The 19,885-nt window shown below is 42.9% G+C and overlaps 1 protein-coding gene across 1 annotated transcript in view; it reads right to left on the bottom strand.

Moving 5' to 3' along the window:
- The window catches only part of GTF2F2 (general transcription factor IIF subunit 2), a 345,191-nt gene that overhangs the window by 177,990 nt on the left and 147,316 nt on the right, over positions 1 to 19,885 (bottom strand). The window contains exon 6 of the mRNA XM_069758261.1: positions 5,278 to 5,359. Coding sequence (XP_069614362.1) covers positions 5,278 to 5,359 — 82 coding nt within the window. The remainder of the gene's footprint in view (positions 1 to 5,277; positions 5,360 to 19,885) is intronic.

Here is a 19,885-nt window from a genome sequence, read left to right as displayed (position 1 = left end):
TAGTGAACATGGTAAATAAAAAAAAATAAAAAAAACAATTGTGCAATTACACTTTTTTTTGCAATTTCACAGCACTTGGACGCTAACCGGGAATTTTTTTCCCGTTTTCCAGTACGCTACAAGGCGAAATCAATGGTGTCGTTCAAAAGTACAACTCATCTCCAAAAAAAAAAAACTCTCACACAGCCATATTGATGGAAAAATAAAAGGGGTAAAGCTCTAGAAATAAGGGGGGTGGGGATCAAAAAACAAAAACGCAAACACGGAAAATCGTACGCTCATGAAAGGGTTAAGGGCAGAGTGTCGGTAAGGCTACTTTCACACTTGCGTTGTGTGACGTCCGTCGCAATGCGTCGTTTGGGGGAAAAAACGCATCCTGCAAATGTGCCCGCAGGATGCGTTTTTTGCCCATAGACTTGTATTGCCGATGGATCGTGACGTATGGCCACTGGATGCGTCGTGTTTTGGCGGACCGTTGGCACGAAAAAACGTTAAAAAAATGCCCCCTCCTCCCAGGACTTTAGAATGGGCAGCGGATGCGTTGAAAAACTGCATCCGCTGCCACGTCGTGACAAATTTTCACAACGTGCATTGGTACGTCGCGCTGACGCTTAGCGACGGACCCGTACCGCCGCAAGTGTGAAAGTAGCCTAAGCGCTGCTGAAGAAGGAGAAGAGTGAAGTCTGCAGAGATGAGCTTTGGGCATGAAATCTCACCTGTCTGCATTACATGGAGACAAAAAGGGATGAGAACGACTTAAAGAAAATGTCAAATATAAGGTACCTGGATGTAATTGTCCCAGTACCTACTTACCATTGTTAAAGACATCCTGAAAGTAGTAGGTTCATGAGATAGAACTGGACATGGGGATGACCTGACATTGCAATTGATTGCTGTACTAAGCTTGGCAATTTATTCATGTACTGACAGTGGCTCTGGAGCTGCATTCATGTACTGACAGTGGCTCTGGAGCTGCATTCATGTGTTGACGATGGTTATGGCGCTGCATTCATCGTGTTCTGACTGTGGTTCGGATAGTGTACACTTGTACCAATCCAAATCATGCTTCATGACTATGTTGAAATGCAAAAATCCTCAAAACTAAAGAGTTCTCAGATTATGAGGAGGATTTTGCTAGATTCTGCTCCAAAAATTTAGAGTAAGTTAGCATATGTTCATACTTATTTTTTTGGAGCAGAATCTCTCCAAATCCTCCTTAAATATTCTTAAAAAGCATGGTTCTGGTGATGTATTAATATACTGATGGTGGTTCTTATGATGTATTAATCCAAGTACCCCTTTACATTTTTTGAGGATTGTGGGATTGGTTCAGTATAGCACTGCAGCCCTTGGATCAAAAAATGTTGTGCATCCCTGGTTCAAAAAGTAAGTGCAAAACTTCCCCCTGGTTCAGAAATACCACAAAATAACACACAGAAAAGCTTATTATATTTACACTAGATGGTATTCTAGAATATGCATGTCCACGTAGTATATTGTACAGCCCACGTAGTATATTGCCCAACCATGTAGTATATTGCCCAGCCACGTAGTATATTGCCTAGTCACGTACTATATTGCCCAGCTACGTAGTATATTGCCCAGTCACGTAGTATATTGCCCAGCTAAGTAGTATATTGCCGCCCAGCCACGTAGTATATTGCCCAGCCACGTAGTATATTGCCCAGCCACGTAGTATATTGCCCAGTCACGTAGTATATTACCCAGTCACGTAGTATATTACCCAGTCACGTAGTATATTGCCCAGCCACGTAGTATATTGCACAGCGACGTAGTATACAGCACAGAGCCACGTAGTATATTGCCCAGTTACGTAGTATATTGCCCAGCCACGTAGCATATTGCACAGCGACGTAGTATACAGCACAGAGCCACGTAGTATACTGCCCAGTCACGTAGTATATTGTCCAGCCACGTAGTATATTGCCCAGCCACGCATGTAACAGGTTAAAAAAGACTTAGAATAAAAAATAAATATATACTCACGTTCCGAGGGCCCATTGTAGTCCTGGCGCTTGTGTGCGGTGCACGCGCAGCTTTCAGTCCCAGGGTTGGTATGAGCGCAAGACCTGTGATGACATCGCGGTCACATGACCGTGACGTCATGGAAGGTCCTTCTCGCATAGCATCCTTGCCACCGGAACCTGCCGCTTGCACTGCCGAGGAGAGGGCGCACGTCGAAGGGTTGAGAATAACCTTTTATTATTATTATTATTTGTAACATTGGATCTTTTTACTATTGAAGCTGCATACGCAGCATCAATAGTAAAAATTTGGTCACACAGGGTTAATAGCTGCGTTAATGGAGTGCGTTACACCGCGGTCCATTAACGCTGCCATTAACCCTAGAGGGGAGTATGGAGCGGGCACTGACTGCGGGGAGGAAAGAGCGGCCATGTTTCCGCCGGACTATGCCCGTCGCTGATTGGTCGTGGCAATGGTCGTGGGCGTTTTGCCACGATCAATCAGCGACTTGGATTTCCATGACAGACAGAGGACGCGACCAATGAATATCTGTGACAGACAGACAGAAAGTGACCCTTAGACAATTATATAGTAGATTGACAAGACATGACACTGGCATATGTACAGTGTCGTAGGTAATAACTCTCCACATGGAACTTTCATTAAATACAATTCATTCAATGATGTCTTTTCATGACATATCTGCAGGCTCAACCAGGCAACGCATAGAAGATCTCACTGCAAATACAAGGCAGCTTTCTGTATAAGACCTCCTCAAGAGCAGCATTGCTTATTAAATACAGACATCGATGTTTGAGCTGCCCAGAATTCAGTGCCAATAATCAATAGTGCATTTACAGCTCTTTGATGCACCTCTCTTATCTGTCCTCGCATGATCTTCCTGGACACCCCAGATGTATAAGCCTAAATGAGTAATTACTCCACATGAGCAACAATTCAAGTGTTTTACTTCCAGCGGTCTCAAAACATATGTTAGCAATTAGCACATTCAGATATTGAAAGTTTCTTTAGAAATAATTAGCAAGTTAAAATCTACAAATTTGCAGTTACCTGGCTGCATTATTATTAAAGTGGAGCCAAGCAATCTCTTGACAGGGGGTGAGGAAGAAGGCAAATGTGATGTCTGTGTAAAGGAGAACACACAGACACGAATATACTACGGTATATAAGTAATCAAGGAGGAAACTTTAAAGATAAAATGTATCCAGAAGAAAAGAACTCTTAATGACTGTAGACTATGGAGCTGTGACACCACGGTAAAAAAAAGCAGCATGTTCATTAATTTTGCGGGGTTTTTTTCGCATTTTTCCCGCTATTCTATGCATTTGGAAAAAATGCAAGAAAAAACGCATCAAAAACGCGCAAAAAAAATGCATGCGGATTTCTGGCAGAAATGTCAGGTTTTTGTCAGGAAAATTTCTGCCAGAAATCCTGACGTGTGCTATGGAGACGTATCTGATTCTGATCAGAGTCCCTGATAAAGCTCGCCAAGACAAGTCTATAGCTCCTTGGAAAAAAAAAATTTAAAAAAATTAGAGCGCACTTGCATGCCGCCCAATGATGTCCATTTTTGTGGACTGAATGATATGAGAAGCTTGAGAAACAATCAATCAGTTTTGTTTATCAGAGATTAAAAATACTGACATTCTGACCAAACTCCAATGGTAAAAACAGACACACTGCCCAAAGTCTGAGTTTCATCTGTGTCTGATCAAAGTTTTCAGATTTTTGTGTATGAGAAAAATCACTAATATCTAAATTAAATAAGATTGCAAAACCTACACATATAGGACTGCATAAATCAAAATATCGCAAAACTATTCTTTTTTTTTTGTAGCTATTAAAGTGTACTTTTGTGACATTTTGATTCATGCGTTTTTTATTTTGTGAAGGCTGTATTCACACTGCGTACTGTAGTGCTTATATATGGACTCTTCTCAAAGGCTAAGTTCACAATGGGCATTTTTGGCATGAAAAAAGCAGCAGCAAAAATGCGGGTTTTGCGGCGTTTTTTTTTTTCCATTAATGTCACTGGGTAAAAAATGCTGAAAAAAAAATGCTGAAAGAAGCGACGTCCTCTATGTCTAGAAAACCATGCAAAGTACAAAATACTGATGAGAAGAAGACCAATGTGTGTGGATGAGATTTCTGAGATCTGATATATAGCTGGTATTGTAAAACCCAGCTGAAAATTAGAATAAAAAACCCAGCAAAAACGCCAAGTGTGAAGATAGCCTTAAAGTTGCGCATATTTGTTTGCCTAACAATCTAGTGCCTCCGTATGGAACCAACTAGTGATGGCTAGAAAAACGTACTTTTGAGAAGAGGCTATGGGGACCATTGATGTATTCGACAGTAGCCTTTCCATCGCATATGGCCGATGAGCAGAGGAATCTCGGAGCGGCAGTAATCTTACCCGGTGTATTTGTGCCGTCGTCCTCCCCTCCCCATGATCATTTACTATTGGATGAACTTTGAACGGAACTGGGGGGTTGACCTTGTAGTAAAATGTTCTGAACTAATTTGCTCGGGAATCTCTTTTCTAGGCTGACCAATTTGACAACATAGACCGTGCAGCCAATTAAAAAGTTATTTTCTGCGGAATACAGGCCACTAGCCAAAAACCCCACATAACAAACACACCCATAAATGACTTCACCTTGCACCTACTAGTCTTCGCTTTCTCCGCCTTATCTGAAGATAATTATGTAACAAAAGCGCTTGCAAACTCTCGCGCTGCATATTTTATCCCAGTCGGTGCACATCTTGTTAAGCAGAAGAATCTCCAGGGATTTAATTAGCAGCATTTTATAATATTTCCACATTACTCTGCTCACATATTGCGCAGCTGCCTTGTGCAATGGGGGGGGAACTAATATTAGGAAAGATCTAAGTATAATAGACTGCCATCTCGGAGCTAGAGCCCCGGTTCCTCATCATTAGGACATGTGCCCCTTTTTTCACACCACACCTGTTTTATGAAGACGTTATCTGCCCATGGAGATGCCATATCTGTACTAATGAGTTTGAGGACATGTAGTCCTTCATTACCTTGAGCAGTAAGACTCTATTGTTGCGTGCTACCTTAAGCATCAGCAGGATATTTATTTTTTTCGACTTAGAATTGTGGTTACGTTTTCATTCCTCCCAGCATGGCAGGCTACTTAACACCACATGGGGCACTGTAAACAGGGATAATTGCAAAACACATTTTTTCGAAAAAGAAAATGTGCGGAAATGTAACTAAAACATCCATAAAACACAGTTTACCTCTTCATCTGCATATAGTGCTCACTGGCGGCCGGGCGGCATTCAGCACGCTGCACCACGATCCCCTCAATGGCCAGTTTCTCTGTGAAAGATGAAAAGAAGGTCAGGAGGAAATATGGACTACAACACAATGAAAATGATTATACCATTTACTCAGGAAAAGCTTTCATGGGCTACACGTCCCCAAAGGGCAGGAACAGATCAGGCGCAAATATTCTGGACTGCAACAGAACATACAATCCACGCTCAGGTGTTGAATACACTGTTCTACATCCACCAAAAAGGTATTTGAGGCACTACACACAGACAAAATAAAATGCCGGCTCTTCCTTCCTATAAAATGTTCACCTTTTCTTCTAACACATCTTAAATCGCAACCTAAACTGACAATTGTATACAGAGTCTCTTCTTTGTCCCCTGGAGATCAGCCATTTCCCAGTTTCTCACAATCCTGCGCCTGTTGAGAAGACAAGTAACTCCATCCAAAGCTCCCGTCTAGTGCCAATTTCTCCATGACCAGAGGAACGTGAGAAAGAGAAAATCCCGCAGACTAACAGTGTCAGAAGGTTTTCTTCCATTTACGGTTATCACACTTTTTATGGGCCACTACTATGGCCTGTACGTTGGATAGGCAATCAATATCTGATCAGTGGGGGTGCGATCGCCACCGATCAGGTAATACAAGCCGAAAGTTCTCAAATGCAGCTCTAACACTTAAGGTGGCTGCTAATCCACCCCTTAATAAAGTGAAGAGGAGGAGGATCTATAGTACCCGGTTGCGTCCACTATAGTTTTGACACAGCTGCTGTGTTGCAGAAGCATCCAAGAACTTCCAGGCACCACCAGGGCCAGTAACAGGTGGTGGATAGGCTATCAATAAAAAAGTAGTGGCCAACCTCTTTAAAATATCCAGTAATCGTTAATTTACTCTGTTAGGTTACTCAGATTAAAGTTTTGGCATCCTACTGGTGGTATTCTTAATTCCCTCTCAGAACGTCAAGCTAATGTGTCCAGTGTGGGTCCTCACAAGTGTCCAGGAGCTTAGCTACCTGTTGAATCCTTCTTCTGCACATGCCAGTTAAGAATTGGTACACAAGAGCCAACTTCTTTTTAACGAGAACTTTACACATAAGAGAAAATTAAACCAAAAAACACTATAATAAGCAACAGTAATATCTAGACACAGGAGCTTTCTTTTATGGTGCAGTAACCCATCCGTGTGTAATATCCGAGCGCTGATAGATTTTTAAAATTATTTTATTTATATATATATATATATATATATATATATATATATATATATATATATATATATTTTTTTTTTAAATCAGACAGCATTCGGACCCATGGAATCTCACTTACCCATTCAAACATCCATGATAATAACGGATTAGAGCAAGGATCCCCAACCTGTAGCTCGCGAGCCACATGTGGCTCGCCTGCTCCTGAAATGTGGCTCGCCGACGGTCACCGGAAAGAAGACTGTGTTAAGTCCCCAGGGAGCCGCCCCACTGCCTGTAATACCCGCACTGCCGATGGTAATATGCCGCCCCTCCTGTGTCAATCACTGACTGCATTCACTCCTGCGCAGTAGTCACTGTGCTCTATTGAAGCCGCACAAAGTCTCGCGAGACTTCACAAATCTCACAAAACTTTGGTTACTGCGGCTTCAATAGAGCACAGTGACCCACACCACCAGGGCCTGATCAGCAGAGGAGGCCTACATCGGGCCCCGTCTCTTCTGCTGATCGAGCCCCAGCGGCAGGCTTCTGCTCCGTGCAGTAACTGAACCTGCGTCCGAGAGGCAGGTTCAGTTACTCTATTGCAGTGTGGGCCCAGGCCCGCATGGCAATAGTTAAAGCCGCCAGCCAATCGGAGGCTGGCAGCTGACATCAGCACGCACTTCACCGGCGTACGACGTTATTGTTATTCTCCGGCAAGTACGCGCTTGAGACGTCTAGAGGGATCATCATCGCCGCAGGAGCGCGGCAAGGTATGAAGAAAGTTGTTTTTTTTTTAAAGCAATATGTTTCACTGGCAGGATGGAGACACATGGACCATGTGTCTCCATCATGTCCGGGGCCGAATAGAGACACGGGTGCAGGATGGGAGACAAGGGGGCAGAATGGAGACAAGGGGCAGAATGGAGATAAGGGGACAGAATGGAGATAAGGGGACAGAATGGAGACAAGGCGGCAGGATGGGAGAAACGGGCAGAATGGAGACGTGGCAGAATGGACACAGGGGGCAGGATTGGAGACACGGGGCAGGATGGAGACATGGTGCAGGATGAAGACAGATGGGGCAGGATGGAGACAGATGGGGCAGGAACATGGGGCAGGATGGAGACACATGGTGCAGGAATATGAGGCAGGATGGAGATAGATGGTGCAGGATCATGGGGCAGGATAGAGACAGATGGGGCAGGATCATGGGGCAGGATAGAGACAGATGGGGCAGGATGGAGACAGATGGGGCAGGATCATGGGGCAGGATGGAGACACATGGTGCAGGAATATGGGGCAGGATGGAGACAGATGGTGCAGGATCATGGGGCAGGATAGAGACAGATGGGACAGGATCATGGGGCAGGATGGAGACACATGGTGCAGGATCATGGGGCAGGATGGATATAATGGAGATGGGGCAGGATCATGGGGCTGGATCATGAGACAGATGGGGCAGGATAATGAGGCAGGATCATGGGGCTGATGGGGCAGGATCATGGGACAGATGGGGCAGGATCATGGGACAGATGGGGCAGGATGGGATATCACATGGAGGCAGATTGGGAGAACATATGGCAGGAGCAAGGAATGAGACACACAGGGGCCAGGATGGGGGATATTATTACTGCAGTGAGGTATTTATTTTATTTTTTGAGGATAGTGTTTTAAATGGGGGAGGCGGTCCTGTTACTGTGCAGAGCAACACTGTGGCCTTTTTTTCTTCATCTGGTGTAGTTTAGAATTTGGGGGAAAAAAAGTAATGTGTTCTGCAAGCAAAGCTCTAGATAACTGTGTTATTTCCTGCAGAGACAAGCCCTGGCTGGAAGAAGTAACGGTTGTCTGTGCTGGATGAAGATGAAAAGCAAAGATGTAGGACTTCACGTACAGACGTCACTGGTGACTCAGTGTGGTACCTGTACACTGACACTACTGTACTACAATGTGGCTCTCAACCAACTTTCAAAGCAGAATGTGGCTCTCAAGGTAAGAAAGGTTGGTGACCCCTGGATTAGAGGAAAAACTGAGCATGTCCTATACTGATTCGATGTTGCGGATCACATAAGACAGGTAGCTGATCTGTTTAAAAAAATATATATAGGGCAAGACACTGACAATCACATGGATGTGTGAATGCACACTCAAGATTCCAGTTGAGAACTTGTTCCCCCTTGTTGCCTAATCCAACAGACAACATTAAGATATTATTTACATGCAAACTGCTCTCAGTATGTTCGGAACTTGCTAAGGGAACAGTAACAAAAATCATCGATAACATAATAGGCAACCATTTCTGATACCAATAGAATAGAAGAGTCTTGCTAAAGAAATCTGTCCTTGTAGGTCAGGGAAGGTTTCATCAGTTATGTATTTTTCCTAAAGAGCCTAGAAATGGAAGGGCACAAAATTGTAACAACCATTTTATTACAAATCTGAGACCCTCTATGGCAGCATTGTCTGCCGTTAATATAATCCGCTCATCAGGGATCTTCTGCACTGCAAAGTATACTTGGAAATTACTGACAGAGAGAAAAGACTGGAAATAATGAAATCATAGAAAGCAGATAACATAAAACAAAATTGTAAGTCATCAAATGGATTTTATTATCCCTTAGTGTTCGAGCATCGAGAAGAAAAAACACAACTGTTAAATGTTAATCGATAAAGAATATGAGGACACAGCTGAAGTGATTTTCAATGAAGAGGCAGAAAATATCTTGGCTGTGACAGACCCTGGGAAGCTGGAGAGGAGATTGGAGAAGCAGTGGACATTAAACCACAATCCATACTCTCAGGTAGCATTTTGTGTCTCAAGGTAAGTGTTGTCCTGCTCCTCCTCACATCCTCTTGGCCAGAGCCCTAAAGATGACCACTAATTGCACTGCAGTGCCACTGAGATTGGGGGGCTGTGGATGAATTTAGGCACTGGAGCTCAGGTGAGGGATCACATTTTGTGGCAGCTAAACCTGTCAATCAACAGTGATGGAGAAGACGTTTACAAACAACATGAACCCATTTGGCAGATCATTTGCATAGCGGGCGTGAGACAATGAAAACTGGATTATACAGGTAAAATGGCGCTTTTAGAAATGGAAAATAGGCCTGGTCATATATAATTATAATGCCTTTTACTGGCGATTCAAGAGGTAAAATTGGGGTGACAGACTCCATTTAAGTTCATCCAAGGGTCTGTTAGTTTAAGGAGGATTGTGCACAGCAATCTACAGATAGTGTCAGGTCGGCGCCGTTATACTGAATAAAATGATACCTTGGTTGATGAAATCCGTCTTGTGGTTGTTTCTCAATCTTTATTTTCAGTCTTGTGCTAATTATATGCTCGTGCCCTAAGGCGGGTCTGGTGTATGTGGTGCTCTGATTAGGTATTCATAATGCCGACTGCTGATAGGCTGCTGATCCCTCACTGACCCACCCCCTAGTTTGCATAATGAATACCTAACATACTAAAGAAAGACCAAAAACGCTTCTGCAGGCAGGTGCCGGCCGTGGCCCCTGCGCTGCAGCATAATCGCATGGTTAGTGAGCACTGAATAATCCCTTTTGCAGTTTTAGATCTCTATACAAACCGATAGCTGCTACTGTGCAAGCGCCCCGAGCACCATTTTCAAAATGACTTTTTTTTTCCCTTGCTCAAGTAAAACTGCAAAAGGGATTAAGTGCACACTAACCATGCGATTATGCTGCAGCACAGGGGCCACGGCCGGCACCTGCCTGCAGAAGCGTTTTTTTAATTTGGTATGTTAGGCATTCATTATGTAAACTAGACGGCAGGTCAGTGAGCGATCAGTAACCTATCAGCAGTCGGCATTAGGAATACCTAATCAGAGCACCACATACCCCAGACCTAGTATACACAAAACTGAAATTAAAGATTAAGAAACCACAAGATGGATTTCATCAACCAAGGTATGACTTCATTCAGTGTAACGGTGCTGACCTGACACTGTGTGTAGGTTACTGTGCACAATCCTGCTGACAGGTTCCCATTAAGGATGTGGGGACAAAGGGAACTTTAGAACTTAGTATCTCATATTGATCCCATATTGAACCACAGTAAAGAAAAAAAAAATCCATAAAGCGTGAGCCAATCGGTCTTAATAGGGAGATAAACGTTCCTTCTCATTCTGAGTGTCAATCAGACCGAATCAACAATTAGAAGAATCATATTTATATAACTAGAGATGTTATTTTTTTCCAAGAAATTATTTAAACCTTTTTTTGGAAGCGAATGATTGCTCTTGCAGTCACCAGCTCCTGGGATGACCCTTAGACATGTTCTCAGCTCTGAGGGTATGTGCACACGATGCGGATTTTGCCGCGGATTTTTCCGCCGCGGATTTCGAAAATCCGCAGTGCAAAACCGCTGCGGTTTTCACTGCGGATTTGTGTGCAGTTTCTTCTGCGGATTCCTCTGCGGGTTTTCAACTGCATTTTCCTATTGGTGCAAGTTGAAATACGCTGCGGAATCCGCAGAACGAAGTGACATGCTCCTTTTTTCCCGCAGAGAATCCGCGCGGATTTTTCTGCATCGTGTGCACTGCGGATTTTGTTTTCCATAGGGTTACATTGTACTGTACACCGCATGGAAAACTGCTGCAGATCCGCAGCGGTCAAATCCGCTGCGGATCCGCGGCAAAATCCGCATCGTGTGCACAAAGCCTGGTAGAGACCTGGTTTTTTTCCTGTCAGAGGCAATGCTCACTTGTCTCTTCAAGGAATCTTACATAGGACAGCATCATGAATGTGCATTTTGATACTTATACAAACAAATTATGTCCCACCTTTAATGCCTCTTATTAAAATAAAATGATATTAATTCCAATTATGGTATACTTTCATATCCAAGATCCCACAAGTCTCATAAGTGTAGCTGAAAACATGGAAGCAAGAACATTGGGCCTTACAGTAGTGTCTTTTCTATTTTTCTAGGTCTTCATTCACAAGGGGTCACAATCTGAATGTCATACCCTAGCGATAAGCCATGAGCATTCAATGCTGGGAATACTTCTTAGGCCGGGTCACACTTGCCAGTTCAATGCGAGAAACTTGCACGAGTCTCGCGCATCAATACCCGGCACTGCCGCCGGCACACGGACCAGAGTGTGCGGTAACATGTATTTCTATGCAGCTGAACACTCCGGTCCCGAGTGCCGGCGGCAGTGCCGGGTATTGAGGCGCGAGTTTCTCGAATTGAACTCGAAAGTGTGACCCCGGCCTTAAAGGGAATCAGTCAGTAGGATCAACCTCCAGAAGTTGTCTATATGGACACGTAGGTCATAGCTGAATAAAATGACACCCGATACCTGCGATCTGATGTCTTATTCCAAAGAAAGCCACATTGTTCTCAATATGTAAACAAGCTGTTAAGATCTATAGACCGGAAACTGATCTCCCTGAAAATCTGCCTCCAAAGCTCATCTTAAATTAAAGGGGACGTTACCAGTGTGAGGCATGCAGAGACCAGAGCAGACTGTCGCTACATGTCTCACGCTGGTGACACCCAATTTAGCTTAAAACAAGCTCTGGAGGCAGATTCTCAGGGAGATCTATGTACCACCCATAGATCTTAATATCTCATTTACATATTAGGAAAAATGTGGATTTCCCTGGAATAAGACATTGGATCGCAGCTATCAAGGTATCACTTTATTCAACCTTCTATTTACATGCCCATATACAAGGCTAGATTCTACTGACAGATTTTCTTTAAAGGGACTGTCAGCACAGAAGGACTGTTCAAACCGAGTACAGGCGCTCGGTGCATCATGGCAGGGCCAATCATTTATATCCACCTTCCAACCTGCTTGTTCTCCATCTATTTCCACCCTTCACTGGCCAAATGAGGTCAGAGCTGTCATTTTACAAAACAGCAGGGAAGGTGGAGATAGAGGGAAAACAAGCAGGTGGGAAGGTATATATAAATGATTGGCCAGCCATGAAGCACCGAGCACCTGTTCTTGGTATGAACAGTCATTCTGTGCTGACAGAGACCGTTTAAAGGAGTTTTCCACCACTTTTTTAAAAGTTGGCATTGAGAGGGATCTTTTATAAAATAAAGAAAGCAGTGGTACTTCTAAACCTACACAGAGCCAGCACGGCCCTCCAGTGTCCTTCACTGGGACAGGAAGTGATGATGCTCCATCCACTCAGTCACCTGACTGCTGGGGCTACTGATTGGCTGCAGGCTCAGGTGACTGACAGGCAGGATACCATGACTTCCAGTATGTTCGCAGTGGTAAACAACATTTATGGATTTTATAACAATCACTTCTCTCCTGCCAGTTTTTTGCAAAAACAAAAATTGGTGAAAAATTCCTTTAAAAAATAAAAAGTGGAAAAAAAACCTGCCTAGAATGTCACACTATTTTATTAGTGTTTTGGGAACCAGAAAATGGAAGCTTTTCATTAGACACTTTTAAAAAGAAGGGATGAGAAGTAAAGGCCGCGGTGAAGATGGCAAACCATTTATCGCAGATATTAAATATTTAATAGTCTACGCTTACAAGGGGAATTAGCATTTTTAGAAGGCCGTGTCGGCTTACTGCATCAATCTAGCCCTTGTCAATGCCAAGTTCACAAAATTTGGAGAGAAATGTATTTTCTCTATTAATAAATAATACCCATTTAATGCAAATAATATTGTATAATAAAGAAAAGAATAAAAAATGGCTAAGATTATCATGACTCAATGTAGAATGCCTCCATACGAATGATGAAAACCCTAAGCTATACCCCAGCAATGAATCGGAGAGTCGAAATGATATCTGGGTAGTGGAATGAAGGAGCCAACGTGCCAACTACATGGGAATGCAAAACTGTCCCAACATGTCAGAATATTGGTAGCAATGACTCTGCATGCGCTCAATAAATACCAACATTACTTCAAGAGCCATTAATCTCCATCATCTTCTGTGCCGTGTATTGTAACCAGTTAATCTGTAGGCAGTTTAAAAAAAAATTAATCAAGAATAAATTACCGTAACTATTATTGTTTTTTTTTTAATTTACGGCCTCTCAAACACAGGCAGCAAAGAATCAGACAAGAGATGATCGCCGCTATCGGCACAATGGCAATTCAGTGCAGGGAGAAGAACCATTAGAGAATCCCATCAGCATTTTATGAAGAGATACAAAATCACATTACCGTGCTCTGCAGAATGAGAAGAGGACTGGCAACGGAGCAGAGGACCAGACGCTTGTTTTGCTGATTCACGGCACAAACACAAAGGTGCGGTATTATGTGTGTAGAATAGATGGAAGGTTGTGGTTGAAGATCATGCTCCACAAACTTCACTCAAACCTACTGTTCAATACGCCATGGCTTTCATACATCACACGGCGGGTAAAATCCAGCGGCAAGTCACTGATTTCTAGACATGGAAAAAGCCAAGGTTGGCCATTCTCATAGCCTTCAAATAATATCAAGTAAAAGAAGACAGCAACTGCTCAAAAGAAACTACCAAAAGGTGGACTTCAGTGGAAGGCTACAAATCAGTCTTTACAAAATAGACTAAAAATATGATTGTGAATGAAAAAAGAAGCTTCAGATCAGTCAGCATTTGAGATGAAGATGCCCTTTCTCTTCAGTAAGAGGTTACACATACCGACATGGGTGACGCCAAGTATTTCTGTTAAGAGGACGAGAAAAGAGCAGCATTGCGATTACGTTAATGTGACGGTACACGTCCTCTGTAGGGGGCACTGCAAGTCCAGCCTCACCCAAGCAATACTAGGTGGCCGCCAGGGTTGCAAACTTGATTTTTTTTTTTTTTAAGAAGCTGTCCAGAAAAAAAAAAAAATAAACGACAACTTTTTTTGGCCACATTAGCTGTAAATCATTGAAATTCCAAGACATACATGTACAGACCAGAAATCCTATACATGGACCTGAGCTGCTGTTTTCCTCTTTTTACAGACTGTCTATGAATTTCTGGATATTTGGCAAACCTGATGGCCACCATCTGTTAAATAAGCATTTCAAATAGAGGCAACAACCCCTTCACTGTATTTCCTTTTTGGGGTCTAAAAAGCAACATCTCTAAGTGAAGAGGGTTAGAGTTCTAGTCCTCTTCCTCGCGGAAGAGACAATTTGCATATATAATTTCCCAGAAGAGCATGCATGGCTTATAATCTCCTCCCTCTTTCATGCCAGGCTTGGCTTGGCACTCTCCACAAGGAGCAAAGTTACCCCTTAAGACCACAGTCCAGAGCCTCTCACCCAGCCAAATCAGATTTCATACTTTGCACTGATGAGGAGCAAAAACACAGTGTCTGCAAATTGAGTTTCTGGTTAGGCTTTTATTCTAAGTCATATTGCAAGACTCATTAAAGAGTCAATATTGACTTCTACGATCCCTGCCTCCAATAGGTGGTGCTAGAGTAATAATCCTTTTCCTATTACATTTTTAAAATTTTGATAAATTTTGATATTGGAAAATATAAAAATCAAACAATCTACACATTTAAAAAAAAAAAATCAATTTGATATTTTAGTTTTGTCTATTTTCATTTGAGTAAAAGATAATTGGGTTTTCTGGGAATGCAAGAAACGGTGGCCAAAAGAAGAAAAAATAAACGGCTATTACCAACAGATTGAGTCCAGTGCTAGCATAGCTTATTATTATAACGCTGCAGCCATCCACTTGCCTTGGTTGGCATGTACGGCACATGACTACTGAGGGCAGTTATTGGCTGTAACATTGCTCATCACTACAGGACCAGCGCTACCGGACTAGCGGAGAATTAGGAAACTTCTTTACATTATTTCCTACTATGGAAAAACTTTGGAAATATTCTGGAAAACCCATCCTTGTGGAAGGAGCCATAATGACCATGATCACATCTGTATTTGATTCTTGTAGCAGTATTCTACAACCCCATGTTTCCTAAAGCCATCAGTGCTACCTAATGTACCAGGGAGGAGCTCAGAATTTATATGTATACAATACATTTTCTACAAATTCTCGGCATGTTAATATGGTGTGACGTTTAGAGCACATTGGTTTTCTAACATCCAGTACGATATAATGGACCACACTTCCCACTTGTTTCCCTTGTGGCTCATTCTGGGGTTTTAAAGCTACTTTCCCGTGATGAGTTTTGCCGAGTTTGTTCACGCTGCATAATTTCTGCACCTATTACGGTATTTAAATTAGGTTATTTGCGTTTTGTTTTTTTTACATGGGTTTGTGTGCAATATTTTAACATGTGGTTTTATTGAGTTTTTGATGCTGCAGTTTGTTTCTTGTTGGTATGTCATGTGTTAACCCTTTAGTAATCAAACCATTTTTAATCTTCATGACCATTTTTTTTTTATTCTGACCAGTGTGACTTTATGGGGTATTAACTCTGGAGCGCTTCAACGGATCCCAGTGATTCTGATACTTTTTTTCATGACACATTGTACTTTATGTTAGTGGTAAATATAGGTCAATATATTTTTTTTTGTTTGTGAAAATATCGGCATTTTGGCAAAAATGTACAAAAATTAGCAATTTTCAAACTTTCAGTCTTTATATCCTTAAACCAGTTAGTCATGCTGTACAAAATAATTAATAACATTTCCTGCATGACTATTTTACAGCTGTATCATTTATTTATTTTTTTAAACGTCATTTTATTTTGTTAGGATGTTAGAAGAGTTAAAAGTGAAGCAGTAATTTCTAAGTTTTTAAAGAAATTTACAAAATCTGTTTTCTTAGTGACCTATACAGACTTTGGGGGTCCTATATATTGGAAACTTCCCCAAATTGATACTATTTTTTTTTTTTTTTTTTTTTGAAGACTCTCATACTTCAAAACTGCTGTCTTTTAACCCCTCAGGAGCTACACAGGAATTAATGCAAAATCGAATGAATAAAAAATAAAATTGTAATTTTTAATCTACAATGTTGCTTTAGCCCAAATGTTTTCACTTTTACAAGGAACAGCACAATAAAATAGACCCCATAATTTGCCAACCATACCCCACATTGGTTAGAAGCATCTGTTTGCACAAACGGCAGGGCTCAGAAGGGAAGGAGCACCATTTGAATTTAGGAACACAAATTTGGCTGAAAAAGATTGTGGGCACCATGCTGCATTTGAACGGCTTTTAAGGTGCCTAAACAGCAATAACCACCCACAAGTAACCCCATTTTGGAAACTACACTCCTCGGGGATTTTATCCAGGGATATAGTGAGCATTTTGAACTCACCTGAATTTATATTAGCTATTGTTTTGTGCTTTTTTTTTTTACATGACCTGTTTTTATATGGCCTTCAATAAATAATGTATTTTTAGTGTTAAAGGGTTGCTTCACTACTTTAATATTGACAAGCTATGCTATGGACAGGTCATTACCAAATCGGTGGGGGTCTTATACAAACTACCCCCAGCTACCAGATGTTAGCAGTTTGGAGCTGAGCAGTACAGCTCAGCCAAATATGTGGTGCCTACAGTCAGGTTACCTGCACCAAGAACTGCTAAATGGTGGGGGCTGGGTGCTAAACCACCACACATATGATAATGGAGTCCAATCCTTAGATTATGTCAGGGGTCTCAAACATGTGGCCCCTCCGGCTGCTTCATACGGCCTGCCGACACATAGACCCAGTAACGATCGTGCTCGCTCTAGCAGCCGCCAACATCCACGCTGTAGTGCATTGTATTGATGAGCAGAGACTGCTGGCCAATCAGGGGCCAGCAGCTGACATCTGCGCATGGCAGTGGCGTCATATGCAGTTGTGCCAGGAAGCAGATGTCAGCTGCTGGGCTCCGATAGGCCGGAACGGCTGACACTAGTATTGCTGTGCATAGAACCGGTCTCTGCTCGGCAATACACCGCACTACAGAGCTGATGTCAGCGGCTCCTGGACCGGGAGGCGATCATCAAGGGGTCTATGTGCCTGCGGGCCACAGGAGCAGAAAGGATGCCAAGGGAACAGAGGACAGGTGATAAGAATCTTTTTTTTTTCTTCTCTGTTATGTCTATGTGAAAATAGGGGGGCTGTCTGCGATATATGGGGGGACCTGGATGGGGCACATGTCTGCAATATGGGGGGGATCTGGATGGGGGACCTCTGCAATATATGGGGGGACCTGGATGGGGCACATGTCTGTAATATATGAGGGAACCTGGATGAGGGACCTCTGCAATATATGGGGGAACCTGGATGGGGCACATGTCTAATATATGGGGGAACCTGGATGGGGGCCGTGTCTGCAATATATGGGGGGGAACCTGGATGGGGGCCGTGTCTGCAATATATGGGGGGGGGGGGAACCTGGATGGGGCACATGTCTGCAATATATGGGGGTACATTTCAAAAACCTGACCTGCACATCCAAACATAGACTCAGTGTGAACAGGTGCTGAACCTAGAGTCGCCAACTCGTATATAGTTAAGTAAATAAGGCAGCACACTGCAGCGCTAAAACATGCAAACTTGAAAACACGAAATTTGAACTGCATTACTGCACTAGAAATATGAAAAATGAGAGCTTTTAGCGCATAAAAATGGCCAATTTTATGTGTACCTGGTAGCCTCTTTACGGCATCTCTCTTATACCAGGTCCTACGCTTGCCTTACCTCGCTGAGAATAAACGTCTCCATCTGAATGGGTACATGTGAAACCTCTTCTTAGACTAAAATTCTCTCTCTCTGTGGAGGGGTATTGGACCTGCTGTAATTAAAACACCTGTGGCTAGGAGGCGGAGTGCACGATCAGAAGGCTAGAGAATACATTTCAAAAACCTGACCGGTACATCCAAACATATACTCAGTGTGAACAGGTGCTGAACCTAGAGTCGCCAACTCGTATATAGTTAAGTAAATAAGGCAGCACACTGCAGCGCTAGAACATACAAACTTGAAAAACGAAATTTGAACTGCATTACTGCACTAGAAATATGAAAAATGAGAGCATTTAGCGCATAAAAATGGCCAATTTTATGTGTACCTGGTAGCCCCTTTACGGCATCTCTCTTATACCAGGTCCTACACTTGCCTTACCTCACTGGGAATAAACGTCTCCATCTGAATGGGTACATGTGAAACCTCTTCTTAGACTAAAATTCTCTCTCTCTGTGGAGGGGTATTGGACCTGCTGTAATTAAAACACCTGTGGCTAGGAGGCGGAGTGCACGATCAGAAGGCTAGAGAATACATTTCAAAAACCTGACCGGCACATCCAAACATAGACTCAGTGTGAACAGCTGCTGAACCTAGAGTCGCCAACTCGTACAGTGCCTACAAGTAGTATTCAACCCCCTGCAGATTTAGCAGGTTTAATAAGATGCAAATAAGTTAGAGCCTTCAAACTTCAAACAAGAGCAGGATTTATTAACAGATGCATAAATCTTACAAACCAAAAAGTTTTGTTGCTCAGTTAAATTTTTATAAATTTTAAACATAAAAGCGTGGGTCAATTATTATTCAACCCCTAGGTTTAATATTTTGTGGAATAACCTTTGGTTGCAATTACAGCTAATAATCGTCTTTTATAAGACCTGATCAGGCCGCCACAGGTCTCTGGAGTTATCTTGGCCCACTCCTCCATGCAGATCTTCTCCAAGTTATCTAGGTTCTTTGGGTGTCTCATGTGGACTTTAATCTTGAGCTCCTTCCACAAGTTTTCAATTGGGTTAAGGTCAGGAGACTGACTAGGCCACTGCAACACCTTGATTTTTTGCCTCTTCAACCAGGCCTTGGTTTTCTTGGCTGTGTGCTTTGGGTCGTTGTCTTGTTGGAAGATGAAATGACGACCCATCTTAAGATCCTTGATGGAGGAGCGGAGGTTCTTGGCCAAAATCTCCAGGTAGGCCGTGCTATCCATCTTACCATGGATGCGGACCAGATGGCCAAGCCCCTTGGCTGAGAAACAGCCCCACAGCATGATGCTGCCACCACCATGCTTGACTGTAGGGATGGTATTCTTGGGGTCGTATGCAGTGCCATCCAGTCTCCAAACGTCACGTGTGTGGTTGGCACCAAACATCTCGATATTGGTCTCATCAGACCAGAGAACCTTGAACCAGTCAGTCTCAGAGTCCTCCAAGTGATCATGAGCAAACTGTAGACGAGCCTTGACATGACGCTTTGAAAGTAAAGGTACCTTACGGGCTCGTCTGGAACGGAGACCATTGCGGTGGAGTACGTTACTTATGGTATTGACTGAAACCAATGTCCCCACTGCCATGAGATCTTCCCGGAGCTCCTTCCTTGTGGTCCTTGGGTTAGCCTTCACTCTTCGGACAAGCCTGGCCTCGGCACGGGAGGAAACTTTGAAAGGCTGTCCAGGCCGTGGAAGGCTAACAGTAGTTCCATAAGCCTTCCACTTCCGGATGATGCTCCCAACAGTGGAGACAGGTAGGCCCAACTCC

The sequence above is a fragment of the Ranitomeya imitator genome, chromosome 3 (genome assembly GCF_032444005.1).
Source record: "Ranitomeya imitator isolate aRanImi1 chromosome 3, aRanImi1.pri, whole genome shotgun sequence".
NCBI lineage: Eukaryota > Metazoa > Chordata > Amphibia > Anura > Dendrobatidae > Ranitomeya > Ranitomeya imitator.
Note: the sequence above shows the minus strand (reverse complement) of the source record. Positions and strands in the feature narration are given on the sequence as shown.